The sequence below is a fragment of the Daphnia pulex genome, chromosome 8 (genome assembly GCF_021134715.1).
Source record: "Daphnia pulex isolate KAP4 chromosome 8, ASM2113471v1".
NCBI classification, from domain to species: domain Eukaryota; kingdom Metazoa; phylum Arthropoda; class Branchiopoda; order Diplostraca; family Daphniidae; genus Daphnia; species Daphnia pulex.
Window position 1 is genome coordinate 734994 of NC_060024.1, and position 26260 is coordinate 761253.

At 42.0% G+C, this 26260-nt stretch overlaps 1 protein-coding gene and 33 non-coding genes across 34 annotated transcripts; 11 read left to right on the top strand and 23 right to left on the bottom strand.

The window, feature by feature from the left end:
* Positions 1 to 989: 989 nt before the first annotated feature.
* On the bottom strand, positions 990 to 1061 carry Trnag-ucc. Its single transcript has one exon. It is a non-coding gene; the product is annotated as a tRNA-Gly (tRNA).
* A 1340-nt stretch (positions 1062 to 2401) lies between these two features.
* Trnal-caa lies at positions 2402 to 2520 on the bottom strand. Its single transcript has 2 exons — positions 2483 to 2520; positions 2402 to 2446 (listed from the first exon to the last, which is right to left on the bottom strand). It is a non-coding gene; the product is annotated as a tRNA-Leu (tRNA).
* A 350-nt stretch (positions 2521 to 2870) lies between these two features.
* On the top strand, positions 2871 to 2942 carry Trnae-cuc. The gene has a single exon. It is a non-coding gene; the product is annotated as a tRNA-Glu (tRNA).
* Positions 2943 to 3557: 615 nt separating this feature from the next.
* Trnal-caa lies at positions 3558 to 3676 on the bottom strand. Its single transcript has 2 exons — positions 3639 to 3676; positions 3558 to 3602 (listed from the first exon to the last, which is right to left on the bottom strand). It is a non-coding gene; the product is annotated as a tRNA-Leu (tRNA).
* A 350-nt stretch (positions 3677 to 4026) lies between these two features.
* Trnae-cuc lies at positions 4027 to 4098 on the top strand. Its single transcript has one exon. It is a non-coding gene; the product is annotated as a tRNA-Glu (tRNA).
* Positions 4099 to 4456: 358 nt separating this feature from the next.
* Positions 4457 to 4528, bottom strand: Trnag-ucc. The gene has a single exon. It is a non-coding gene; the product is annotated as a tRNA-Gly (tRNA).
* Positions 4529 to 4713: 185 nt separating this feature from the next.
* On the bottom strand, positions 4714 to 4832 carry Trnal-caa. The gene is made up of 2 exons: positions 4795 to 4832; positions 4714 to 4758 (listed from the first exon to the last, which is right to left on the bottom strand). It is a non-coding gene; the product is annotated as a tRNA-Leu (tRNA).
* A 351-nt stretch (positions 4833 to 5183) lies between these two features.
* Trnae-cuc lies at positions 5184 to 5255 on the top strand. Its single transcript has one exon. It is a non-coding gene; the product is annotated as a tRNA-Glu (tRNA).
* Positions 5256 to 5613: 358 nt separating this feature from the next.
* On the bottom strand, positions 5614 to 5685 carry Trnag-ucc. The gene has a single exon. It is a non-coding gene; the product is annotated as a tRNA-Gly (tRNA).
* Positions 5686 to 5870: 185 nt separating this feature from the next.
* Positions 5871 to 5989, bottom strand: Trnal-caa. The gene is made up of 2 exons: positions 5952 to 5989; positions 5871 to 5915 (listed from the first exon to the last, which is right to left on the bottom strand). It is a non-coding gene; the product is annotated as a tRNA-Leu (tRNA).
* Positions 5990 to 6339: 350 nt separating this feature from the next.
* Trnae-cuc lies at positions 6340 to 6411 on the top strand. Its single transcript has one exon. It is a non-coding gene; the product is annotated as a tRNA-Glu (tRNA).
* A 358-nt stretch (positions 6412 to 6769) lies between these two features.
* Positions 6770 to 6841, bottom strand: Trnag-ucc. The gene has a single exon. It is a non-coding gene; the product is annotated as a tRNA-Gly (tRNA).
* Positions 6842 to 7026: 185 nt separating this feature from the next.
* On the bottom strand, positions 7027 to 7145 carry Trnal-caa. The gene is made up of 2 exons: positions 7108 to 7145; positions 7027 to 7071 (listed from the first exon to the last, which is right to left on the bottom strand). It is a non-coding gene; the product is annotated as a tRNA-Leu (tRNA).
* Positions 7146 to 7496: 351 nt separating this feature from the next.
* Positions 7497 to 7568, top strand: Trnae-cuc. The gene has a single exon. It is a non-coding gene; the product is annotated as a tRNA-Glu (tRNA).
* A 615-nt stretch (positions 7569 to 8183) lies between these two features.
* Trnal-caa lies at positions 8184 to 8302 on the bottom strand. The gene is made up of 2 exons: positions 8265 to 8302; positions 8184 to 8228 (listed from the first exon to the last, which is right to left on the bottom strand). It is a non-coding gene; the product is annotated as a tRNA-Leu (tRNA).
* Positions 8303 to 8651: 349 nt separating this feature from the next.
* Trnae-cuc lies at positions 8652 to 8723 on the top strand. The gene has a single exon. It is a non-coding gene; the product is annotated as a tRNA-Glu (tRNA).
* Positions 8724 to 9338: 615 nt separating this feature from the next.
* Trnal-caa lies at positions 9339 to 9457 on the bottom strand. Its single transcript has 2 exons — positions 9420 to 9457; positions 9339 to 9383 (listed from the first exon to the last, which is right to left on the bottom strand). It is a non-coding gene; the product is annotated as a tRNA-Leu (tRNA).
* Positions 9458 to 9806: 349 nt separating this feature from the next.
* Positions 9807 to 9878, top strand: Trnae-cuc. Its single transcript has one exon. It is a non-coding gene; the product is annotated as a tRNA-Glu (tRNA).
* Positions 9879 to 10236: 358 nt separating this feature from the next.
* Positions 10237 to 10308, bottom strand: Trnag-ucc. Its single transcript has one exon. It is a non-coding gene; the product is annotated as a tRNA-Gly (tRNA).
* A 185-nt stretch (positions 10309 to 10493) lies between these two features.
* On the bottom strand, positions 10494 to 10612 carry Trnal-caa. Its single transcript has 2 exons — positions 10575 to 10612; positions 10494 to 10538 (listed from the first exon to the last, which is right to left on the bottom strand). It is a non-coding gene; the product is annotated as a tRNA-Leu (tRNA).
* A 351-nt stretch (positions 10613 to 10963) lies between these two features.
* Positions 10964 to 11035, top strand: Trnae-cuc. The gene has a single exon. It is a non-coding gene; the product is annotated as a tRNA-Glu (tRNA).
* A 358-nt stretch (positions 11036 to 11393) lies between these two features.
* Trnag-ucc lies at positions 11394 to 11465 on the bottom strand. The gene has a single exon. It is a non-coding gene; the product is annotated as a tRNA-Gly (tRNA).
* A 183-nt stretch (positions 11466 to 11648) lies between these two features.
* Trnal-caa lies at positions 11649 to 11767 on the bottom strand. Its single transcript has 2 exons — positions 11730 to 11767; positions 11649 to 11693 (listed from the first exon to the last, which is right to left on the bottom strand). It is a non-coding gene; the product is annotated as a tRNA-Leu (tRNA).
* A 349-nt stretch (positions 11768 to 12116) lies between these two features.
* On the top strand, positions 12117 to 12188 carry Trnae-cuc. Its single transcript has one exon. It is a non-coding gene; the product is annotated as a tRNA-Glu (tRNA).
* A 358-nt stretch (positions 12189 to 12546) lies between these two features.
* Trnag-ucc lies at positions 12547 to 12618 on the bottom strand. The gene has a single exon. It is a non-coding gene; the product is annotated as a tRNA-Gly (tRNA).
* Positions 12619 to 12803: 185 nt separating this feature from the next.
* Trnal-caa lies at positions 12804 to 12922 on the bottom strand. Its single transcript has 2 exons — positions 12885 to 12922; positions 12804 to 12848 (listed from the first exon to the last, which is right to left on the bottom strand). It is a non-coding gene; the product is annotated as a tRNA-Leu (tRNA).
* Positions 12923 to 13959: 1037 nt separating this feature from the next.
* Positions 13960 to 14078, bottom strand: Trnal-caa. The gene is made up of 2 exons: positions 14041 to 14078; positions 13960 to 14004 (listed from the first exon to the last, which is right to left on the bottom strand). It is a non-coding gene; the product is annotated as a tRNA-Leu (tRNA).
* A 350-nt stretch (positions 14079 to 14428) lies between these two features.
* Trnae-cuc lies at positions 14429 to 14500 on the top strand. The gene has a single exon. It is a non-coding gene; the product is annotated as a tRNA-Glu (tRNA).
* Positions 14501 to 14858: 358 nt separating this feature from the next.
* Positions 14859 to 14930, bottom strand: Trnag-ucc. The gene has a single exon. It is a non-coding gene; the product is annotated as a tRNA-Gly (tRNA).
* A 1086-nt stretch (positions 14931 to 16016) lies between these two features.
* Positions 16017 to 16088, bottom strand: Trnag-ucc. The gene has a single exon. It is a non-coding gene; the product is annotated as a tRNA-Gly (tRNA).
* Positions 16089 to 16273: 185 nt separating this feature from the next.
* Positions 16274 to 16392, bottom strand: Trnal-caa. The gene is made up of 2 exons: positions 16355 to 16392; positions 16274 to 16318 (listed from the first exon to the last, which is right to left on the bottom strand). It is a non-coding gene; the product is annotated as a tRNA-Leu (tRNA).
* A 350-nt stretch (positions 16393 to 16742) lies between these two features.
* Positions 16743 to 16814, top strand: Trnae-cuc. The gene has a single exon. It is a non-coding gene; the product is annotated as a tRNA-Glu (tRNA).
* A 358-nt stretch (positions 16815 to 17172) lies between these two features.
* Trnag-ucc lies at positions 17173 to 17244 on the bottom strand. Its single transcript has one exon. It is a non-coding gene; the product is annotated as a tRNA-Gly (tRNA).
* Positions 17245 to 18385: 1141 nt separating this feature from the next.
* Positions 18386 to 25049, bottom strand: LOC124199635. The gene has a single exon (XM_046595543.1). The coding sequence runs from the start codon at positions 25047 to 25049 to the stop codon at positions 18606 to 18608; it is 6444 nt and encodes a 2147-aa protein (XP_046451499.1). The 3' UTR covers positions 18386 to 18605.
* Between the last annotated feature and the right edge of the window lie 1211 nt (positions 25050 to 26260).

A 26260-nucleotide genomic window follows, 5' to 3' on the forward strand; every position in this document is an offset into this window, starting at 1 on the left:
TACATTGAGCATTCTCTATCACTATATCAAAGCAACCTCTCTAATTATGTTGCAATGCGATGATCATGTGTATTCAGATATTTATATGTTTGTCAGGAGTGGGATTTGAACCCACACCTTCATTGAAGACCAGAATACTGCAACTTCTTTTATTGAAGCAAGGATTATGTCCTTGAGTCTGGCGCCTTAGACCGCTCGGCCATCCTGAACACATCAGGTGTACCTAAATTCCTTTGCCCAACAGATGTGACATTAAAACTCTTCTAACTCATTCAAGAGTTCCTTGCCATAGGCGATTAATACCAGGTCAACAATTATATTACGTTGTATTGCGTTTGAATATATATTTTCTTTGAATATGTATTTTCTTGAGTCTGGTGCCTTAGAGCGCTCGGCCATCCTGACCTCATCAGATCTAGCTAAATTCCTTTGCATTACAGATGTGGGATTTAAACTCTTCTAACTTATCCAAGAGTTCCTTGCCCTAGGCTGTTTATACCAGGACAACAATTGTATTATGTTGTATTGATTTGGAATATGTATTTTTCAAGCGATTTAATCCCATATTGTCTACTGATTTGGATACCTGGCTCTCACCCAGGAGGCCCGGGTTCAATTCCCGGTATGGGAAAAGAGGAACTGGAAAATTTTGCAATTTTTGGCCATTTTTGTCAAATACATCTGGCAAACAGTTTCTGCGTTTCCAGAACTATTGCAATCGGCTTAACTTACATACATATGAGCCAAAATCTTTCTAGTACATTGGATATAATAAGTACATCGGCATGTTTCCATCGAGACTCCATTATAAAATGGTTTCTTTGCAAGAAATATCGCCAAGGAATAAGAAATTACATCTATGTCAATTATTCATGTGTGAACGAAAAAGAAATGAACAACTATATTTTACCTAAAGAGTAACATTTGTGTAAATTGACTTCAATTCCGTAGGTTGACTAGTCTGCTAATAAATAGCAAGATTGCTAAACTGCGATGGCCGAGAATCGAACTCGGGTCAATTGCTTGGAAGGCAACTATGCTAACCACTATACCACCATCGCTTGACGTAAGTTAGCGTCATGATTTCCGTATTGTCACATCTTTTTAAATTACAGAACATCGACCAGTATTACCACTTGGTGACCTTGTATCGTGGTACATTAAGCATTCTCTATCACTATATCAAAACAACCTCTCTAATTATGTTGCAATGCGATGATCATGTGTATTCAGATATTTATATGTTTGTCAGGAGTGGGATTTAAACCCACGCCTTCATTGAAGACCAGAATACTGCAACTTCTTTTATTGAAGCAAGGTTTATGTCCTTGAGTCTGGCGCCTTAGACCGCCGGCCATCCTGACCACATCAGGTGTACCTAAATTCCTTTGCCAAACAGATGTGACATTAAAACTCTTCTAACTCATTCAAAAGTTCCTTGCCATAGGCGATTTATACCAGGTCAACAATTGTATTACGTTGTATTGCGTTTGAATATGTAATTTTTTTGAATATGTATTTTCTTGAGTCTGGTGCCTTAGAGCGCTCGGCCATCCTTACCTCATCAGATCTAGCTAAATTCCTTTGCATTACAGATGTGGGATTTAAACTCTTCTAACTTATCCAAGAGTTCCTTGCCCTAGGCTGTTTATACCAGGACAACAATTGTATTATGTTGTATTGATTTGGAATATGTATTTTTCAAGCGATTTACTCCCATATTGTTTACTGGTTAGGATACCTGGCTCACACCCAGGAGGCCCGGGTTCAATTCCCGGGATGGGAAAAGAGGAACTGGAAAATTTTGCAAGTTTTGGCCATTTTTGTCAAATACATCTGGCAAACAGTTTCTGCGTTTCCAGAACTATTGCAATCGGCTTAACTTACATACATACGAGCCAAAATCTTTCTAGTACATTGGATATACTAAGTACATCGGCATGTTTCCATCGAGACTCCATCATAAAATGGTTTCTTTGCAAGAAATATCGCCAAGGAATAAGAAATTACATCTATGTCAATTATTCATGTGTGAACGAAAAAGAAATGAACAACTATATTTTACCTAAAGAGTAACATTTGTGTATATTGACTTCAATTCCGTAGGTTGACTAGTCTGCTAAGAAATAGCAAGATTGCTAAACTGCGATGGCCGAGAATCGAACTCGGGTCAATTGCTTGGAAGGCAACTATGCTAACTACTATACCACCGTCGCTTGACGTAAGTTAGCGTCATGATTTCCGTATTGTCACATCTTTTTAAATTACAGAACATCGACCAGTGTTACCACTTGGTGACCTTGTATCGTGGTACATTAAGCATTCTCTATCACTATATCAAAACAACCTCTCTAATTATGTTGCAATGCGATAATCATGTGTATTCAGATATTTATATGTTTGTCAGGAGTGGGATTTGAACCCACGCCTTCATTGAAGACCAGAATACTGCAACTTCTTTTATTGAAGCAAGGTTTATGTCCTTGAGTCTGGCGCCTTAGACCGCTCGGCCATCCTGACCACATCAGGTGTACCTAAATTCCTTTGCCCAACATATGTGACATTAAAACTCTTCTAACTCATTCAAAAGTTCCTTGCCATAGGCGATTTATACCAGGTCAACAATTGTATTACGTTGTATTGCGTTTGAATATGTATTTTTTTTGAATATGTATTTTCTTGAGTCTGGTGCCTTAGAGCGCTCGGCCATCCTGACCTCATCAGATCTAGCTAAATTTCTTTGCATTACAGATGTGGGATTTAAACTCTTCTAACTTATCCAAGAGTTCCTTGCCCTAGGCTGTTTATACCAGGACAACAATTGTATTTTGTTGTATTGATTTGGAATATGTATTTTTCAAACGATTTAATCCCATATTGTCTAGTGGTTAGGATACCTGGCTCTCACCCAGGAGGCCCGGGTTCAATTCCCGGTATGGGAAATGAGGAACTGGAAAATTTTGCAAGTTTTGGCCATTTTTGTCAAATACATCTGGCAAACAGTTTCTGCGTTTCCAGAACTATTGCAATCGGCTTAACTTACATACATACGAGCCAAAATCTTTCTAGTACATTGGATATACTAAGTACATCGGCATGTTTCCATCGAGACTCCATCATAAAATGGTTTCTTTGCAAGAAATATCGCCAAGGAATAAGAAATTACATCTATGTCAATTATTCATGTGTGAACGAAAAAGAAATGAACAACTATATTTTACCTAAAGAGTAACATTTGTGTAAATTGACTTCAATTCCGTAGGTTGACTAGTCTGCTAAGAAATAGCAAGATTGCTAAACTGCGATGGCCGAGAATCGAACTCGGGTCAATTGCTTGGAAGGCAACTATGCTAACAACTATACCACCATCGCTTGACGGGAGTTAGCGTCATGATTTCCGTATTGTCACATCTTTTTAAATTACAGAACATCGACCAGTATTACCACTTGGTGACCTTGTATCGTGGTACATTAAGCATTCTCTATCACTATATCAAAGCAACCTCTCTAATTATGTTGCAATGCGATGATCATGTGTATTCAGATATTTATATGTTTGTCAGGAGTGGGATTTGAACCCACGCCTTCATTGAAGACCAGAATACTGCAATTTCTTTTATTGAAGCAAGGATTATGTCCTTGAGTCTGGCGCCTTAGACCGCTCGGCCATCCTGACCACATCAGGTGTACCTAAATTCCTTTGCCCAACAGATGTGACATTAAAACTCTTCTAACTCATTCAAAAGTTCCTTGCCATAGGCGATTTATACCAGGTCAACAATTGTTTTACGTTGTATTGCGTTTGAATATGTATTTTTTTTGAATATTTATTTTCTTGAGTCTGGTGCCTTAGAGCGCTCGGCCATCCTGACCTCATCAGATCTAGCTAAATTTCTTTGCATTACAGATGTGGGATTTAAACTCTTCTAACTTATCCAAGAGTTCCTTGCCCTAGGCTGTTTATACCAGGACAACAATTGTATTATGTTGTATTGATTTGGAATATGTATTTTTCAAGCGATTTAATCCCATATTGTCTAGTGGTTAGGATACCTGGCTCTCACCCAGGAGGCCCGGGTTCAATTCCCGGTATGGGAAAAGAGGAACTGGAAAATTTTGCAAGTTTTGGCCATTTTTGTCAAATACATCTGGCAAACAGTTTCTGCGTTTCCAGAACTATTGCAATCGGCTTAACTTACATACATACGAGCCAAAATCTTTCTAGTACATTGGATATACTAAGTACATCGGCATGTTTCCATCGAGACTCCATCATAAAATGGTTTCTTTGCAAGAAATATCGCCAAGGAATAAGAAATTACATCTATGTCAATTATTCATGTGTGAACGAAAAAGAAATGAACAACTATATTTTACCTAAAGAGTAACATTTGTGTATATTGACTTCAATTCCGTAGGTTGACTAGTCTGCTAAGAAATAGCAAGATTGCTAAACTGCGATGGCCGAGAATCGAACTCGGGTCAATTGCTTGGAAGGCAACTATGCTAACCACTATACCACCATCGCTTGACGGGAGTTAGCGTCATGATTTCCGTATAGTCACATCTTTTTAAATTACAGAACATCGACCAGTATTACCACTTGGTGACCTTGTATCGTGGTACATTAAGCATTCTCTATCACTATATCAAAACAACCTCTCTAATTATGTTGCAATGCGATGATCATGTGTATTCAGATATTTATATGTTTGTCAGGAGTGGGATTTGAACCCACGCCTTCATTGAAGACCAGAATACTGAAACTTCTTTTATTGAAGCAAGGTTTATGTCCTTGAGTCTGGCGCCTTAGACCGCTCGGCCATCCTGACCACATCAGGTGTACCTAAATTCCTTTGCCAAACAGATGTGACATTAAAACTCTTCTAACTCATTCAAGAGTTCCTTGCCATAGGCGATTTATACCAGGTCAACAATTGTATTACGTTGTATTGCGTTTGAATATGTATTTTTTTTTGAATATGTATTTTCTTGAGTCTGGTGCCTTAGAGCGCTCGGCCATCCTGACCTCATCAGATCTAGCTAAATTTCTTTGCATTACAGATGTGGGATTTAAACTCTTCTAACTTATCCAAGAGTTCCTTGCCCTAGGCTGTTTATACCAGGACAACAATTGTATTATGTTGTATTGATTTGGAATATGTATTTTTCAAGCGATTTAATCCCATATTGTCTAGTGGTTAGGATACCTGGCTCTCACCCAGGAGGCCCGGGTTCAATTCCCGGTATGGGAAAAGAGGAACTGGAAAATTTTGCAAGTTTTGGCCATTTTTGTCAAATACATCTGGCAAACAGTTTCTGCGTTTCCAGAACTATTGCAATCGGCTTAACTTACATACATACGAGCCAAAATCTTTCTAGTACATTGGATATACTAAGTACATCGGCATGTTTCCATCGAGACTCCATCATAAAATGGTTTCTTTGCAAGAAATATCGCCAAGGAATAAGAAATTACATCTATGTCAATTATTCATGTGTGAACGAAAAAGAAATGAACAACTATATTTTACCTAAAGAGTAACATTTGTGTATATTGACTTCAATTCCGTAGGTTGACTAGTCTGCTAAGAAATAGCAAGATTGCTAAACTGCGATGGCCGAGAATCGAACTCGGGTCAATTGCTTGGAAGGCAACTATGCTAACCACTATACCACCATCGCTTGACGTAAGTTAGCGTCATGATTTCCGTATTGTCACATCTTTTTAAATTACAGAACATCGACCAGTATTACCACTCGGTGACCTTGTATCGTGGTACATTAAGCATTCTCTATCACTATATCAAAACAACCTCTCTAATTATGTTGCAATGCGATGATCATGTGTATTCAGATATTTATATGTTTGTCAGGAGTGGGATTTGAACCCACGCCTTCATTGAAGACCAGAATACTGCAACTTCTTTTATTGAAGCAAGGATTATGTCCTTGAGTCTGGCGCCTTAGACCGCTCGGCCATCCTGACCACATCAGGTGTACCTAAATTCCTTTGCCCAACAGATGTGACATTAAAACTCTTCTAACTCATTCAAAAGTTCCTTGCCATAGGCGATTTATACCAGGTCAACAATTGTTTTACGTTGTATTGCGTTTGAATATGTATTTTTTTTGAATATTTATTTTCTTGAGTCTGGTGCCTTAGAGCGCTCGGCCATCCTGACCTCATCAGATCTAGCTAAATTTCTTTGCATTACAGATGTGGGATTTAAACTCTTCTAACTTATCCAAGAGTTCCTTGCCCTAGGCTGTTTATACCAGGACAACAATTGTATTATGTTGTATTGATTTGGAATATGTATTTTTCAAGCGATTTAATCCCATATTGTCTAGTGGTTAGGATACCTGGCTCTCACCCAGGAGGCCCGGGTTCAATTCCCGGTATGGGAAAAGAGGAACTGGAAAATTTTGCAAGTTTTGGCCATTTTTGTCAAATACATCTGGCAAACAGTTTCTGCGTTTCCAGAACTATTGCAATCGGCTTAACTTACATACATACGAGCCAAAATCTTTCTAGTACATTGGATATACTAAGTACATCGGCATGTTTCCATCGAGACTCCATCATAAAATGGTTTCTTTGCAAGAAATATCGCCAAAGAATAAGAAATTACATCTATGTCAATTATTCATGTGTGAACGAAAAAGAAATGAACAACTATATTTTACCTAAAGAGTAACATTTGTGTAAATTGACTTCAATTCCGTAGGTTGACTAGTCTGCTAAGAAATAGCAAGATTGCTAAACTGCGATGGCCGAGAATCGAACTCGGGTCAATTGCTTGGAAGGCAACTATGCTAACCACTATACCACCATCGCTTGACGGGAGTTAGCGTCATGATTTCCGTATAGTCACATCTTTTTAAATTACAGAACATCGACCAGTATTACCACTTGGTGACCTTGTATCGTGGTACATTAAGCATTCTCTATCACTATATCAAAACAACCTCTCTAATTATGTTGCAATGCGATGATCATGTGTATTCAGATATTTATATGTTTGTCAGGAGTGGGATTTGAACCCACGCCTTCATTGAAGACCAGAATACTGCAACTTCTTTTATTGAAGCAAGGTTTATGTCCTTGAGTCTGGCGCCTTAGACCGCTCGGCCATCCTGACCACATCAGGTGTACCTAAATTCCTTTGCCAAACAGATGTGACATTAAAACTCTTCTAACTCATTCAAGAGTTCCTTGCCATAGGCGATTTATACCAGGTCAACAATTGTATTACGTTGTATTGCGTTTAAATATGTATTTTTTTTTGAATATGTATTTTCTTGAGTCTGGTGCCTTAGAGCGCTCGGCCATCCTGACCTCATCAGATCTAGCTAAATTTCTTTGCATTACAGATGTGGGATTTAAACTCTTCTAACTTATCCAAGAGTTCCTTGCCCTAGGCTGTTTATACCAGGACAACAATTGTGTTATGTTGTATTGATTTGGAATATGTATTTTTCAAGCGATTTAATCCCATATTGTCTAGTGGTTAGGATACCTGGCTCTCACCCAGGAGGCCCGGGTTCAATTCCCGGTATGGGAAAAGAGGAACTGGAAAATTTTGCAAGTTTTGGCCATTTTTGTCAAATACATCTGGCAAACAGTTTCTGCGTTTCCAGAACTATTGCAATCGGCTTAACTTACATACATACGAGCCAAAATCTTTCTAGTACATTGGATATACTAAGTACATCGGCATGTTTCCATCGAGACTCCATCATAAAATGGTTTCTTTGCAAGAAATATCGCCAAAGAATAAGAAATTACATCTATGTCAATTATTCATGTGTGAACGAAAAAGAAATGAACAACTATATTTTACCTAAAGAGTAACATTTGTGTAAATTGACTTCAATTCCGTAGGTTGACTAGTCTGCTAAGAAATAGCAAGATTGCTAAACTGCGATGGCCGAGAATCGAACTCGGGTCAATTGCTTGGAAGGCAACTATGCTAACCACTATACCACCATCGGTTGACGGGAGTTAGCGTCATGATTTCCGTATTGTCACATCTTTTTAAATTACAGAACATCGACCAGTATTACCACTTGGTGACCTTGTATCGTGGTACATTAAGCATTCTCTATCACTATATCAAAACAACCTCTCTAATTATGTTGCAATGCGATGATCATGTGTATTCAGATATTTATATGTTTGTCAGGAGTGGGATTTGAACCCACGCCTTCATTGAAGACCAGAATACTGCAATTTCTTTTATTGAAGCAAGGTTTATGTCCTTGAGTCTGGCGCCTTAGACCGCTCGGCCATCCTGACCACATCAGGTGTACCTAAATTCCTTTGCCCAACAGATGTGACATTAAAACTCTTCTAACTCATTTAAAAGTTCCTTGCCATAGGCGATTTATACCAGGTCAACAATTGTATTACGTTGTATTGCGTTTGAATATGTATTTTTTTGAATATGTATTTTCTTGAGTCTGGTGCCTTAGAGCGCTCGGCCATCCTGACCTCATCAGATCTAGCTAAATTTCTTTGCATTACAGATGTGGGATTTAAACTCTTCTAACTTATCCAAGAGTTCCTTGCCCTAGGCTGTTTATACCAGGACAACAATTGTGTTATGTTGTATTGATTTGGAATATGTATTTTTCAAGCGATTTAATCCCATATTGTCTAGTGGTTAGGATACCTGGCTCTCACCCAGGAGGCCCGGGTTCAATTCCCGGTATGGGAAAAGAGGAACTGGAAAATTTTGCAAGTTTTGGCCATTTTTGTCAAATACATCTGGCAAACAGTTTCTGCGTTTCCAGAACTATTGCAATCGGCTTAACTTACATACATACGAGCCAAAATCTTTCTAGTACATTGGATATACTAAGTACATCGGCATGTTTCCATCGAGACTCCATCATAAAATGGTTTCTTTGCAAGAAATATCGCCAAAGAATAAGAAATTACATCTATGTCAATTATTCATGTGTGAACGAAAAAGAAATGAACAACTATATTTTACCTAAAGAGTAACATTTGTGTAAATTGACTTCAATTCCGTAGGTTGACTAGTCTGCTAAGAAATAGCAAGATTGCTAAACTGCGATGGCCGAGAATCGAACTCGGGTCAATTGCTTGGAAGGCATCTATGCTAACCACTATACCACCATCGCTTGACGGGAGTTAGCGTCATGATTTCCGTATTGTCACATCTTTTTAAATTACAGAACATCGAACAGTATTACCACTTGGTGACCTTGTATCGTGGTACATTAAGCATTCTCTATCACTATATCAAAACAACCTCTCTAATTATGTTGCAATGCGATGATCATGTGTATTCAGATATTTATATGTTTGTCAGGAGTGGGATTTGAACCCACGCCTTCATTGAAGACCAGAATACTGCAATTTCTTTTATTGAAGCAAGGTTTATGTCCTTGAGTCTGGCGCCTTAGACCGCTCGGCCATCCTGACCACATCAGGTGTACCTAAATTCCTTTGCCCAACAGATGTGACATTAAAACTCTTCTAACTCATTCAAAAGTTCCTTGCCATAGGCGATTTATACCAGGTCAACAATTGTATTACGTTGTATTGCGTTTGAATATGTATTTTTTTGAATATGTATTTTCTTGAGTCTGGTGCCTTAGAGCGCTCGGCCATCCTGACCTCATCAGATCTAGCTAAATTTCTTTGCTTTACAGATGTGGGATTTAAACTCTTCTAACTTATCCAAGAGTTCCTTGCCCTAGGCTGTTTATACCAGGACAACAATTGTATTATGTTGTATTGATTTGGAATATGTATTTTTCAAGCGATTTAATCCCATATTGTCTAGTGGTTAGGATACCTGGCTCTCACCCAGGAGGCCCGGGTTCAATTCCCGGTATGGGAAAAGAGGAACTGGAAAATTTTGCAAGTTTTGGCCATTTTTGTCAAATACATCTGGCAAACAGTTTCTGCGTTTCCAGAACTATTGCAATCGGCTTAACTTACATACATACGAGCCAAAATCTTTCTAGTACATTGGATATACTAAGTACATCGGCATGTTTCCATCGAGACTCCATCATAAAATGGTTTCTTTGCAAGAAATATCGCCAAAGAATAAGAAATTACATCTATGTCAATTATTCATGTGTGAACGAAAAAGAAATGAACAACTATATTTTACCTAAAGAGTAACATTTGTGTAAATTGACTTCAATTCCGTAGGTTGACTAGTCTGCTAAGAAATAGCAAGATTGCTAAACTGCGATGGCCGAGAATCGAACTCGGGTCAATTGCTTGGAAGGCAACTATGCTAACCACTATACCACCATCGCTTGACGGGAGTTAGCGTCATGATTTCCGTATAGTCACATCTTTTTAAATTACAGAACATCGACCAGTATTACCACTTGGTGACCTTGTATCGTGGTACATTAAGCATTCTCTATCACTATATCAAAACAACCTCTCTAATTATGTTGCAATGCGATGATCATGTGTATTCAGATATTTATATGTTTGTCAGGAGTGGGATTTGAACCCACGCCTTCATTGAAGACCAGAATACTGCAACTTCTTTTATTGAAGCAAGGTTTATGTCCTTGAGTCTGGCGCCTTAGACCGCTCGGCCATCCTGACCACATCAGGTGTACCTAAATTCCTTTGCCAAACAGATGTGACATTAAAACTCTTCTAACTCATTCAAGAGTTCCTTGCCATAGGCGATTTATACCAGGTCAACAATTGTATTACGTTGTATTGCGTTTGAATATGTATTTTTTTTTGAATATGTATTTTCTTGAGTCTGGTGCCTTAGAGCACTCGGCCATCCTGATCTCATCAGATCTAGCTAAATTTCTTTGCATTACAGATGTGGGATTTAAACTCTTCTAACTTATCCAAGAGTTCCTTGCCCTAGGCTGTTTATACCAGGACAACAATTGTATTATGTTGTATTGATTTGGAATATGTATTTTTCAAGCGATTTAATCCCATATTGTCTAGTGGTTAGGATACCTGGCTCTCACCCAGGAGGCCCGGGTTCAATTCCCGGTATGGGAAAAGAGGAACTGGAAAATTTTGCAAGTTTTGGCCATTTTTGTCAAATACATCTGGCAAACAGTTTCTGCGTTTCCAGAACTATTGCAATCGGCTTAACTTACATACATACGAGCCAAAATCTTTCTAGTACATTGGATATACTAAGTACATCGGCATGTTTCCATCGAGACTCCATCATAAAATGGTTTCTTTGCAAGAAATATCGCCAAGGAATAAGAAATTACATCTATGTCAATTATTCATGTGTGAACGAAAAAGAAATGAACAACTATATTTTACCTAAAGAGTAACATTTGTGTATATTGACTTCAATTCCGTAGGTTGACTAGTCTGCTAAGAAATAGCAAGATTGCTAAACTGCGATGGCCGAGAATCGAACTCGGGTCAATTGCTTGGAAGGCAACTATGCTAACCACTATACCACCATCGCTTGACGTAAGTTAGCGTCATGATTTCCGTATTGTCACATCTTTTTAAATTACAGAACATCGACCAGTATTACCACTCGGTGACCTTGTATCGTGGTACATTAAGAACTCTATCACTATATCAAAGCAACCTCTCTAATTATGTTGCAATGCGATGATCATGTGTATTCAGATATTTATATATTTGTCAGGAGTGGGATTTGAACCCACGCCTTCATTGAAGACCAGAATACTGCAACTTCTTTTATTGAAGCAAGGATTATGTCCTTGAGTCTGGCGCCTTAGACCGCTCGGCCATCCTGACCACATCAGGTGTACCTAAATTCCTTTGCCCAACAGATGTGACATTAAAACTCTTCTAACTCATTCAAAAGTTCCTTGCCATAGGCGATTTATACCAGGTCAACAATTGTATTACGTTGTATTGCGTTTGAATATGTATTTTTTTGAATATGTATTTTCTTGAGTCTGGTGCCTTAGAGCGCTCGGCCATCCTGACCTCATCAGATCTAGCTAAATTTCTTTGCATTACAGATGTGGGATTTAAACTCTTCTAACTTATCCAAGAGTTCCTTGCCCTAGGCTGTTTATACCAGGACAACAATTGTATTATGTTGTATTGATTTGGAATATGTATTTTTCAAGCGATTTAATCCCATATTGTCTAGTGGTTAGGATACCTGGCTCTCACCCAGGAGGCCCGGGTTCAATTCCCGGTATGGGAAAAGAGGAACTGGAAAATTTTGCAAGTTTTGGCCATTTTTGTCAAATACATCTGGCAAACAGTTTCTGCGTTTCCAGAACTATTGCAATCGGCTTAACTTACATACATACGAGCCAAAATCTTTCTAGTACATTGGATATACTAAGTACATCGGCATGTTTCCATCGAGACTCCATCATAAAATGGTTTCTTTGCAAGAAATATCGCCAAAGAATAAGAAATTACATCTATGTCAATTATTCATGTGTGAACGAAAAAGAAATGAACAACTATATTTTACCTAAAGAGTAACATTTGTGTAAATTGACTTCAATTCCGTAGGTTGACTAGTCTGCTAAGAAATAGCAAGATTGCTAAACTGCGATGGCCGAGAATCGAACTCGGGTCAATTGCTTGGAAGGCAACTATGCTAACCACTATACCACCATCGCTTGACGGGAGTTAGCGTCAATATTTCCGTATTGTCACATCTTTTTAAATTACAGAACATCGACCAGTATTACCACTTGGTGACCTTGTATCGTGGTACATTAAGCATTCTCTATCACTATATCAAAACAACCTCTCTAATTATGTTGCAATGCGATGATCATGTGTATTCAGATATTTAAATGTTTGTCAGGAGTGGGATTTGAACCCACGCCTTCATTGAAGACCAGAATACTGCAATTTCTTTTATTGAAGCAAGGTTTATGTCCTTGAGTCTGGCGCCTTAGACCGCTCGGCCATCCTGACCACATCAGGTGTACCTAAATTCCTTTGCCCAACAGATGTGACATTAAAACTCTTCTAACTCATTCAAGAGTTCCTTGCCATAGGCGATTTATACCAGGTCAACAATTGTATTACGTTGTATTGCGTTTGAATATGTATTTTTTTTGAATATGTATTTTCTTGAGTCTGGTGCCTTAGAGCGCTCGGCCATCCTGACCTCATCAGATCTAGCTAAATTTCTTTGCATTACAGATGTGGGATTTAAACTCTTCTAACTTATCCAAGAGTTCCTTGCCCTAGGCTGTTTATACCAGGACAACAATTGTATTATGTTGTATTGATTTGGAATATGTATTTTTCAAGCGATTTAATCCCATATTGTCTAGTGGTTAGGATACCTGGCTCTCACCCAGGAGGCCGGGGTTCAATTCCCGGTATGGGAAAAAAGGAACTGGAAAATTTTGCAAGTTTTGGCCATTTTTGTCAAATACATCTGGCAAACAGTTTCTGCGTTTCCAGAACTATTGCAATCGGCTTAACTTACATACATACGAGCCAAAATCTTTCTAGTACATTGGATATACTAAGTACATCGGCATGTTTCCATCGAGACTCCATCATAAAATGGTTTCTTTGCAAGAAATATCGCCAAGGAATAAGAAATTACATCTATGTCAATTATTCATGTGTGAACGAAAAAGAAATGAACAACTATATTTTACCTAAAGAGTAACATTTTTGTAAATTGACTTCAATTCCGTAGGTTGACTAGTCTGCTAAGAAATAGCAAGATTGCTAAACTGCGATGGCCGAGAATCGAACTCGGGTCTATTTCTTGGAAGGCAACTATGCTAACCACTATACCACCATCGCTTGACGGGAGTTAGCGTCATGATTTCGGTATTGTCACATCTTTTTAAATTACAGAACATCGACCAGTATTACCACTTGGTGACCTTGTATCGTGGTACATTAAGCATTCTCTATCACTATATCAAAGCAACCTCTCTAATTATGTTGCAATGCGATGATCATGTGTATTCAGATATTTATATGTTTGTCAGGAGTGGGATTTGAACCCACGCCTTCATTGAAGACCAGAATACTGCAACTTCTTTTATTGAAGCAAGGATTATGTCCTTGAGTCTGGCGCCTTAGACCGCTCGGCCATCCTGACCACATCAGGTGTACCTAAATTCCTTTGCCCAACAGATGTGACATTAAAACTCTTCTAACTCATTCAAGAGTTCCTTGCCATAGGCGATTTATACCAGGTCAACAATTGTATTACGTTGTATTGCGTTTGAATATGTATTTTTTTTGAATATGTATTTTCTTGAGTCTGGTGCCTTAGAGCGCTCGGCCATCCTGACCTCATCAGATCTAGCTAAATTTCTTTGCATTACAGATGTGGGATTTAAACTCTTCTAACTTATCCAAGAGTTCCTTGCCCTAGGCTGTTTATACCAGGACAACAATTGTATTATGTTGTATTGATTTGGAATATGTATTTTTCAAGCGATTTAATCCCATATTGTCTAGTGGTTAGGATACCTGGCTCTCACCCAGGAGGCCCGGGTTCAATTCCCGGTATGGGAAAAGAGGAACTGGAAAATTTTGCAAGTTTTGGCCATTTTTGTCAAATACATCTGGCAAACAGTTTCTGCGTTTCCGGAACTATTGCAATCGGCTTAACTTACATACATACGAGCCAAAATCTTTCTAGTACATTGGATATACTAAGTACATCGGCATGTTTCCATCGAGACTCCATCATAAAATGGTTTCTTTGCAAGAAATATCGCCAAAGAATAAGAAATTACATCTATGTCAATTATTCATGTGTGAACGAAAAAGAAATGAACAACTATATTTTACCTAAAGAGTAACATTTGTGTAAATTGACTTCAATTCCGTAGGTTGACTAGTCTGCAAAGAAATAGCAAGATTGCTAAACTGCAATGGCCGAGAATCGAACTCGGGTCAATTGCTTGGAAGGCAACTATGCTAACCACTATACCACCATCGCTTGACGGGAGTTAGCGTCATGATTTCCGTATTGTCACATCTTTTTAAATTACAGAACATCGACCAGTATTACCACTTGGTGACCTTGTATCGTGGTACATTAAGCATTCTCTATCACTATATCAAAACAACCTCTCTAATTATGTTGCAATGCGATGATCATGTGTATTCAGATATTTATATGTTTGTCAGGAGTGGTATTTGAACCCACGCCTTCATTGAAGACCAGAATACTGCAACTTCTTTTATTGAAGCAAGGTTTATGTCCTTGAGTCTGGCGCCTTAGACCGCTCGGCCATCCTGACCACATCAGGTGTACCTAAATTCCTTTGCCAAACAGATGTGACATTAAAACTCTTCTAACTCATTCAAGAGTTCCTTGCCATAGGCGATTTATACCAGGTCAACAATTGTATTACGTTGTATTGCGTTTGAATATGTATTTTTTTTTTGAATATGTATTTTCTTGAGTCGGGTGCCTTAGAGCGCTCGGCCATCCTGACCTCATCAGATCTAGCTAAATTTCTTTGCATTACAGATGTGGGATTTAAACTCTTCTAACTTATCCAAGAGTTCCTTGCCCTAGGCTGTTTATACCAGGACAACAATTGTATTATGTTGTATTGATTTGGAATATGTATTTTTCAAGCGATTTAATCCCATATTGTCTAGTGGTTAGGATACCTGGCTCTCACCCAGGAGGCCCGGGTTAAATTCCCGGTATGGGAAAAGAGGAACTGGAAAATTTTGCAAGTTTTGGCCATTTTTGTCAAATACATCTGGCAAACAGTTTCTGCGTTTCCAGAACTATTGCAATCGGCTTAACTTACATACATACGAGCCAAAATCTTTCTAGTACATTGGATATACTAAGTACATCGGCATGTTTCCATCGAGACTCCATCATAAAATGGTTTCTTTGCAAGAAATATCGCCAAGGAATAAGAAATTACATCTATGTCAATTATTCATGTGTGAACGAAAAAGAAATGAACAACTATATTTTACCTAAAGAGTAACATTTGTGTAAATTGACTTCAATTCCGTAGGTTGACTAGTCTGCTAAGAAATAGCAAGATTGCTAAACTGCGATGGCCGAGAATCGAACTCGGGTCAATTGCTTGGAAGGCAACTATGCTAACCACTATACCACCATCGCTTGACGTGAGTTAGCGTCATGATTTCCGTATTGTCACATCTTTTTAAATTACAGAACATCGACCAGTATTACCACTTGGTGACCTTGTATCGTGGTACATTAAGCATTCTCTATCACTATATCAAAGCAACCTCTCTAATTATGTTGCAATGCGATGATCATGTGTATTCAGATATTTATATGTTTGTCAGGAGTGGGATTTGAACCCACGCCTTCATTGAAGACCAGAATACTGCAACTTCTTTTATTGAAGCAAGGATTATGTCCTTGAGTCTGGCGCCTTAGACCGCTCGGCCATCCTGACCACATCAGGTGTACCTAAATTCCTTTGCCCAACAGATGTGACATTAAAACTCTTCTAACTCATTCAAAAGTTCCTTGCCATAGGCGATTTATACAAGGTCAACAATTGTATTACGTTGTATTGCGTTTGAATATGTATTTTTTTTGAATATGTATTTTCTTGAGTCTGGTGCCTTAGAGCGCTCGGCCATCCTGACCTCATCAGATCTAGCTAAATTTCTTTGCATTACAGATGTGGGATTTAAACTCTTCTAACTTATCCAAGAGTTCCTTGCCCTAGGCTGTTTATACCAGGACAACAATTGTATTATGTTGTATTGATTTGGAATATGTATTTTTCAAGCGATTTAATCCCATATTGTCTAGTGGTTAGGATACCTGGCTCTCACCCAGGAGGCCCGGGTTCAATTCCCGGTATGGGAAAAGAGGAAGTGGAAAATTTTGCAAGTTTTGGCCATTTTTGTCAAATACATCTGGCAAACAGTTTCTGCGTTTCCAGAACTATTGCAATCGGCTTAACTTACATACATACGAGCCAAAATCTTTCTAGTACATTGGATATACTAAGTACATCGGCATGTTTCCATCGAGACTCCATCATAAAATGGTTTCTTTGCAAGAAATATCACCAAAGAATAAGAAATTACATCTATGTCAATTATTCATGTGTGAACGAAAAAGAAATGAACAATTATATTTTACCTAAAGAGTAACATTTGTGTAAATTGACTTCAATTCCGTAGGTTGACTAGTCTGCTAAAAAATAGCAAGATTGCTAAACTGCGATGGCCGAGAATCGAACTCGGGTCAATTGCTTGGAAGGCAACTATGCTAACCACTATACCACCATCGCTTGACGGGAGTTAGCGTCATGATTTCCGTATTGTCACATCTTTTTAAATTACAGAACATCGACCAGTATTACCACTTGGTGACCTTGTATCGTGGAACATTAAGCATTCTCTATCACTATATCAAAGCAACCTCTCTAATTATGTTGCAATGCGATGATCATGTGTTTTCAGATATTTATATGTTTGTCAGGAGTGGGATTTGAACCCACGCCTTCATTGAAGACCAGAATACTGCAACTTCTTTTATTGAAGCAAGGATTATGTCCTTGAGTCTGGCGCCTTAGACCGCTCGGCCATCATGACCACATCAGGTGTACCTAAATTCCTTTGCCCAACAGATGTGACATTAAAACTCTTCTAACTCATTCAAGAGTTCCTTGCCTTAGGCGATTTTTACCAGGTCAACAATTGTATTACGTTGTATTGCGTTTGAATATGTATTTTTTTTGAATATGTATTTTCTTGAGTCTGGTGCCTTAGAGCGCTCGGCCATCCTGACCTCATCAGATCTAGCTAAATTCCTTTGCATTACAGATGTGGGATTTAAACTCTTCTAACTTATCCAAGAGTTCCTTGCCCTAGGCTGTTTATACCAGAACAACAATTGTATTATGTTGTATTGATTTGGAATATGTATTTTTCAAGCGATTTTATCCCCTATTGTCTAGTGGTTAGGATACCTGGCTCTCACCCAGGAGGCCCGGGTTCAATTCCTGGTATGGGAAAAGAGGAACTGGAAAATTTTGCAAGTTTTGGCCATTTTTGTCAAATACATCTGGCAAACAGTTTCTGCGTTTCCAGAACTATTGCAATCGGCTTAACTTACATACATACGAGCCAAAATCTTTCTAGTACATTGGATATACTAAGTACATCGGCATGTTTCCATCGAGACTCCATCATAAAATGGTTTCTTTGCAAGAAATATCGCCAAGGAATAAGAAATTACATCTTTGTCAATTATTCATGTGTGACCGAAAAAGAAATGAACAACTATATTTTACCTAAAGAGTAACATTTGTGTATATTGACTTCAATTCCGTAGGTTGACTAGTCTGCTAAGAAATAGCAAGATTGCTAAACTGCGATGGCCGAGAATCGAACTCGGGTCAATTTCTTGGAAGGCAACTATTGTTGCGAGCGAAATAACGGGTCGATAAATTCGAGTGATCAGTGTGGGGGGAAAAATTAGCACTTTTGTATTGACACGAAAGAGTACAATTTGAGAAAATGAGTTCGATACAAAACGAGCTTGAATTGTCTCGGATCGAGAATCGGGAGAGATATTAGCTCTACGGTGTCGGAATTGCCACTGCCTGTGGTCTGGACCGCTTTGTCCCGGGATGGGAATTTCGGTGCCCTAAGGGCGCTGAGGTGTCAAATTTCCATCCGTAACACAGCCGGCCCTGTTTCGGATGTCCGAAACATCGCGTTCTTCGGTTTCCAGCACACACAGCTGATGAGCCGCTCGGGTCCAAAGTTTCGTTTCGGTGCCTTTTCCGGACCAAATAGCGACGGATGCGGAGCGAACGGTGCCGTTGAGGTCGGGAAAGACTTCGTGGACGCGGCCGAGCGGCCACTCACCTCTTCGAGTGGCTGGATCAACAATCAAGACAATATCGTTGACAGCGATATTTCGATTCGGCGCTGTCCATTTTGATCGAGAATTAAGTTTCGGGACGATCTCGCGGAGCCACCTACGCCAGAAATGAGTGATAAGATCTTGAGCTGCTCTCCATCCTTTGGTGGTTGGTTTTTCTGACAGATCGATGACGTCCAGAGGTTCGTTCGGATGAGCTTCGAGGAGAAGAAAATGATTGGGGGTCAACGGAATGGGATCTTGCGGGTCGACCGGGACATATTCGAGAGGGCGTCCATTCATTAACGCTGCTGCCCCGACTAAGGCAGATTGCAGAATTTCGTTGGACGCTGTCCGACCGTTGAGAATGATGCGTAGTGCGGATTTTGCGGACTGAATAAGGCGTTCCCATGAACCGCCAAAATGCGGCGCGACGGGAGGAGAGAAGTGCCATTCGATGCCGCGTTTCGCCAATTTCGATCCAATTCTTTCTTGATTGAACCGCGCCAGACCTTCGGAAATTTCCTTTTCGCCGGCGACTAAGTTTGTGCCGTTGTCGCTATAAACGACACCAGGGCACCCTCGTACATTTGCAAATCGCCAGAAAGCGAGAAGAAACGAGTCGGTCGACAGCGTTTCGGCGAGTTCGATGTGGACGGCTCTGGTCGTTAAACAGGTGAACATCACGCCCCATCTTTTCAACGATCGTCGGAGCATGGTGATGGTCATCGGTCCAAAGTAGTCTATTCCCGTTCCGGAAAATGGTCGAGTGAACGGGCGGAGACGGTAAGACGGAAGAGGAGCCATAATTGGCGGGGCTGGTTTTGAGCGTAACAGCCGACATCTTGCACACTCTCCGACGACGGATTTTATAATGCGTCTCAGCTTCGGGATGTAATACCGCGATCGGACATCGTGGAGCGTGCGATCAGGTCGCGAATGTTCGAGATAAATGTGTCGCTCACGAATAACCAATCGGGCCAATTTACTTTCGTGATGGAGGATGATAGGATGCTTCATATCTTCGTTGAATGCGCTTCTATCTAGACGGCCACCGACTCTCATGACGGAATTGACGTCGAGAAAGGGGGTATGATGTACCAGCTTTGAATCGACGGGCAATGGGCGCCTTTTGCGGAGAAATTCCAACTCACGGGCGAAATAATGTTGTTGATCGATGCGGAAGGCGAACGTCATTGCCGTGCGGAGCTCGGGGACGGATAAAAAGCTGGGCGTTGATTGGAGCTTTACCTTTGACGAATAATTTCGCGCAAAGCGCCGTAGCCAGCCGACGGATGATTTGAATTTGTCCATAGTTGACACACGTTCGGCAATGCGGATTAGCGGGGTGATGGGTTCGCTCGAAATCGCTCCCATCCAGCGTGACGGGGCAACTTCTGGATCGTCAGAGCTGGGCTCGGAAATTTGTTCGGGCGCTGGCCAGTTTTCGCGGGGCATCCGGAGAAATGATGGCCCACAAAACCAACGGTGTTTCGGGTTTAAAGATGACGCTGGAATGCCACGCGAAGCGTCGTCTGCTGGATTGAGCTCGCCCGGAATATGTCGCCACTCTTTTGCCACTGACTGGTCGACGATTTCGGTTATTCGGTGAGCTACAAAAGCGTGGTAGCGACGGGACGTCGAATGAATCCACTGAAGGACTGTTTGCGAGTCGGTCCAATATGTTTTTGAGACGTCCATCAAATTCATTTCTTGTCGGACTGTGCTGACGAGTCGAGCGGCCAAAACAGCTCCTTGAAGTTCGAGTCGCGGGATCGATAACTGTTTCAACGGTGCCACTCTTGCCTTGCCAAGCACTAAGGCGACACTAACGTCTTCGTCCGAATATGAACATCGGAGATAAACACACGCACCAAAACCATTTTCGCTGGCATCGCTGAACGCATGAAGTTCCAGCTGAACGGGGTGGGACACGCGGCGGATGCAACGCGGAATGCGGAGTTTTTCGAGAAGTTTTAGCTCGATGGTCCAATTTGCCCAAATTTTTCGGAATTCTTGGTCCAGCTCGTCGTCCCATCCGCACCGGCTGTGCCATATATCTTGCATTAAGATTCGGGCTGGCAAAATGGCGGGGGCAATGAGGCCAAGAGGGTCGTGGACCTTCGATAAACCTTGCAGCACTTCACGCATGGTCGATGCCGGTTTCAGTTCGACTCGATACATGAATTGATCGGTCTCCCAATCCAACAGGATGCCGAGCGCTCTTTCGACCGGGAGCAACTCAGAATTAAAGTCGAGATGAGGACGAGAGAGCTCGGACGGAGCGACTGTCGAGAGAACACGGCGGGATGACGACATCCACTGTACAACGTTAAATCCACCGGTTAGGCATAGGGCCTTGAAGTCCTTGGCGTCGCGAATGGCTTCTTCTTCGTTTTCGGCGGAGTAGAGTAGATTGTCGACATACGTGTTCGACAGCACGAGATCGGCAACCTTCGGATAAAAATGTCGATTATCTTCGGCGGTTTTTCTCAAAGCGAAAATGCACGTCGTTGGTGATGAAACGGCACCGAAAACATGTCGTGTCATTTGGAACACTTTGATTGGTTCGTTACTCCCAGGCGCCTGATACAGGAAACGAAGAGCGGATTGATCGCTTGCTGGAACTTGCACCTGATGGTACATTTTTTCAATGTCTCCGGCAATCGGTACCGGGAATTGACGGAAGCGGAGGAGGACTGCGACTTGGCTGGTTAATAAATCCGGGCCTTGGTAGAGCATGTCGTTGAGGCTGATTCCATTATGCCGAGCCGAGCAGTTGAAAACGACGCGGACTTTGTCCGGCTTATTCACGGACGTGACACCATGATGTGGCAAATAAAACAAGCGACCGGGCGTACCTGTGTCAGACGGATCGACAGGAATAGCGTGGCCGAGCGACAAGTATTCTTGAATGACCTTGTTATATTTTTCGCCGTACGCTGGGTCTCGTTTGAAGCGCTTGGACAAATGTTGCAGCTGCTGCACCGCCGACGAATAGTTGTTTGGCAGCACTGCGGTTTCTTCCTTCCACATTAATGCGACTTCTTGTCGCTCTCCGGTGTGGCGGATAGATTTTTCAAGGATGTCCATCGCCTTCCGGTTTTCGGGAGAGAGAATCGGCTGAGTTGGTTTCTGGACACCGAAGGCTTCGGTTTGCCACAGCCTCGCGATATCTTCTCTCAACTCTAAGTCGGATGGCTGAAAATGGATTTGATAAATCCCGGGTCTTCTTTCGGAGGCCTCGAACACTCGTGATGGCACTGCACCGGCTACGCACCAGCCAAATGGCGTTAAAATAGCGTCTGGGCCAGTGTCTCCGGAGTGGCAGCGTTCTTCTAGAATACGATGAGCACCACGTATATCTCGCCCTATAATGACGGTGACGAGGGCTGAGTCAAACGTGGGCAAATCTAAATCAGCCAGATGATTCCATTCTTTCTTGACGCTGGGCCAGTGGCATTTCTTCTTTGCAAAATTCAATTGCGGGACGGTCAATGCATTCATAGTTTTGAATCGTGATTGGTCGTCTCTCGGAGAAATGTCGAAGTTGACGGTGCGCGTCGGAATATCCGGATCTTGGCCATGGAAGGTTCTCAGACGGATCGTTTGGGCCTGTCCGGTCAATCCAATTTTGTCGGCCGCATGATCTAAGATAAGAGACGCTTCGCTGCCAGGGTCCAACAGTCCAAACGTGTCGAGATTTTTCTTGCCATTCCAGATTGTGATTGGCACGACGGCCAACAGCACGGACCATGATCTGTCCTTCTCGCGGATGGCGCAGGTGTAGCAATGGGTCGATCCGGCGGTCCCGCCGGTTCCACTGTCGTTTCGCTTTGTCGACACTGCTGTTGCTGGACTTTCGGTCGTCGCACTGACGGACGGCTTCGGAAATAATCGCGGCGCGCCATGTAGGAGACTATGATGGTTGTGTTGACACTCGTCGACACCACACTTTTTGCTGCTGCTACAGTCGCGACCTAAATGACCTTTTTCAAGGCACCGAAGACAGCAACCATTTTTCTTGATGAGGTCGCTCCTTGCGATTACGGATAAATCGGAGAATTTCTTGCAGTCTTGGAGCTTGTGATTGCCGTTGCAAACAAGACATTCTTTTAGGTTCTTGAATTGAACGGTGTTCTGAACCTTCGGTTTCGGATTCGAGTTCGATGCGGTCGATATCGAGAGGATCGTTGGTGAGACGGGCAAATTCAATTTGCTTTGAATTTGCCGGCCCGGTTTTCGGTCTTGTCGTCCAGCTTTTCCTTCTGTCGGTTGAGAATTTGACGCTTTGGCGTGCTTCACAACCATTTCGGCTTTCACGATGGTGTGCAGCCACGGTACAAAATCTTGCAGAGTCAGGAATTGCGGGTGCACTTTTACTATCTTCTTCCCCCACTTGCTTTGAATGTCAGCAGGGAGCTTGTCGAGAATTATTTCTAGTAGGCCGCCGGAATTCAGCTCATTTTCGTAGCCGCCATTTTTCAGCGACGACACGGCGCCACGCAGGGACGTAGAAAATCCTAAGAGGGCTCGATAGTCGTTAAAATGCGGAACTTTCGGAAGATCAAGAATGCTTCTAATGTACGTTCTTGAAATTAGATGAGGATGGCCATATGTACACTCGAGCTCTTCAAGCGCTGCTTCATACAAAGCTGGATCGTTTAGACAATCACCCAGACTCTGCTGAATGTTTGATTTCAAACAACTTCGGAGAAGCGCCATTTTTTGAGTGCTTGATATCGCCTGATCGTCGTTGACTAAATCTCTAAAATTGGCGATGAAAGTCGGCCACTTTCTTGGATCGCCATCGAACGGGTCAAGATCTAGTCGCGGCATTCGGAATACGGATTTTCGGTTCGGGGTGTTGCCAGCAGCCGGCCCGCTTTTCGTGTTGTTGAACGACCATTTTGACGAGTCGACTGTCGGGCTGTTCCGACTTTCGTTTTTTTCTGTCGGTTTTTTATTCGCTTCTCCAAATGAAGGCGGAGCGGTGGACTGGAAGAATCTCGCACTATGGTTTTGCGTTCCGAATAAAAGCGGAGCGGTGGGCTGGAAGAATGACGTCTGATAGTTTTGCGCTCCAAAGGAAGGCGGAACGTAGCGGTTGAATGACGGATCTTGATCGCCATCTAAATTCAAATCGTCAAAGGTGCTGCTGTTGAAAAAGCCAGGATTGGAACTTGGATTGGCAGCTTCCGGTTTGTCGCGAGAAAAATTTGGTATTGGTCGTCGAATCAAATATTCTCTGTTGCCATTGTCGTCCGTTTCCTTGGTCCCTTCAGCTGTAACTTCCGTGTTGTGGTCGCTGAAGTCTACACGCTTTTTCTGGATGGCTCCCTGTCCCGGGGCATCGGCTTTTTCGGAACGTTCAACTTCTTTTTTCTGCCGTGACAGCTCTTCTAGCTGTTTGATTCGGGTGTCGACGGCTTCCATAGCCCTTTCGTGTTTTTCGTTCGTCTCTCGTTTATCTTTTTCAACCAGAGTTCGATATTGAAGTTCGGCCTCGTCGCTGTCTCTTTTTTCTTTCGCCATCTGATCAGCTTGCTGCTGGAATTTTCGTTGTAGCTCAGCGTTGCGTTCGATTTCGCTAGAAATTCTCACGGAATCGAGGGTCATCTGCGTCAAAGTTATCGTCGCTTTTGAAAGTTGATCTTCGACGCTCCTTCTTAACTCCGCTTCTTGATTTAGACGTTGCTGCATCTCGCTTATGATGGCGGCGGAGTCGGAACGTTGTGACGCTTTCGATTTTGAAACTGATGAGCCAACGACCGAGTCTGGATTTTCGGGTTGTTTTGTTAACGTGTTGTTAAACGCTGCTTCGTCGCCGACAGATGAGTGTATGGAGGACCGCGGCGTGCGGATATATCTGTCGATTTTGCCATAAACTTCCATCGTTTTTGCTTCACATTTTCTGATCCAGTCGTTTGGGTCTTCTTTTTTCTTTGCGTTGAAATCTGGCGCTTTGATGTATCGCTCATGAGCCGCTGTGCATTCTTCTAGTTGATCGGCTAGTGACGCGCGATGCACTGCTAGCTCCCGTTTGCTACCCAGTCCAGCGATGTGTTGATTAATTTTTGTGATCAACTTGGTGTGTCTTGCTTTTTCAACCGTGCGCTCACGTTTTAATTGCTTTGCACTGACCAGCGGTGGAGAGTCGCTGTTGTCGGAGCTTTGGTCAAATTCGTCAGATGGGCCCGGCTGATTTTCTAAATCGGCGTCCATCTTATAACTCGGAAAGCAGAAAGTTTGAACGGCGAACGAAGGTGAGATGAAACGATGATGAAAAGAATGATGATCGATGAGATGAAGATGAAAGACGATTGGCTTTTACTGCACCCCCACTCGTTTGACGGCCAGCTGGCCTTGCGTGGTGCGGGATTCAGTAAAGATCGGGACGGACAGAGTCAAATGCGGAATTCGGATTGCGGAAATTCAGAGACGGATTAATCGGAGTCGGATGCGGAGTCGGAATTTTCGGAGTCGGATTTTCGGAGTTTTCGGAGTCGGATGTTCGGATTCGGAATTTTCGGAGTCGGATGTTCGGATTTTTCGTCGTCGGATGTTCGGATTCGGAATTTTTCGGAGTCGGATGTTCGGATCGGATTGCAGATTTCGGCGTCGGATGTTCGGATTTTTGGGATTAGCACCAGCCCAACTGGTCGAAACCTAGGACTAAGTGCTTCGGAGTGAATTAGCAACAGCCCAACCGGCCGAAGCCTAGGACTAGCTGCCAACAGACGGGTATCAACAGCCCAACCAGCCGAAACTTAGGACTAATTGATATTACCGTAATTTTCGGATGGTTCGATCGCAAGCTGCAGGATGAATTCTTCTTGCTCGTCTTGCTCTTCGATTTGATTTTCGTCACTGTGTTGTTGTTGTTGTTGGCTAGCCGATTTTTTCAATTCTTGATAAATTCGCTGAGCCTCACGCGTTCGTTCTTCAATCAGTCGCCTTCTCTCCTCTTCTCTTCTTTCTTCAATCAACAGCGCTCTTATTGCCTGCCGTTCACGCTCCCGTTGCTCGCCTGCTGACTCTCGGCTTTGTTTGTGACGAGCAGCTTGGCGGGCCCTGCTGGGTTCGCTGTTGCTACGGCGCGGCAGCTTGGTGGTTTGGAGCCAAATGGCCACGTTACGAAGATGAAAAGAGGGTGGGATGGGGGGAAAAATTTCCCACGTGACTGACAAAGAAATTGTTGGATTGCGTGATACGGAATTTCTGAGCTGTCGGAGCTCAGAAATTGATAGGGGACACAACAGACACGAAAGAGTTACCAAAAGAAGTTCGATGTCGAAGATGTGGTCGGATACGGCACACTAATCACGTTTGACGGCGTCAGATTCGAATCGCATCGGTCGATGCACCAATTGTTGCGAGCGAAATAACGGGTCGATAAATTCGAGTGATCAGTGTGGGGGGAAAAATTAGCACTT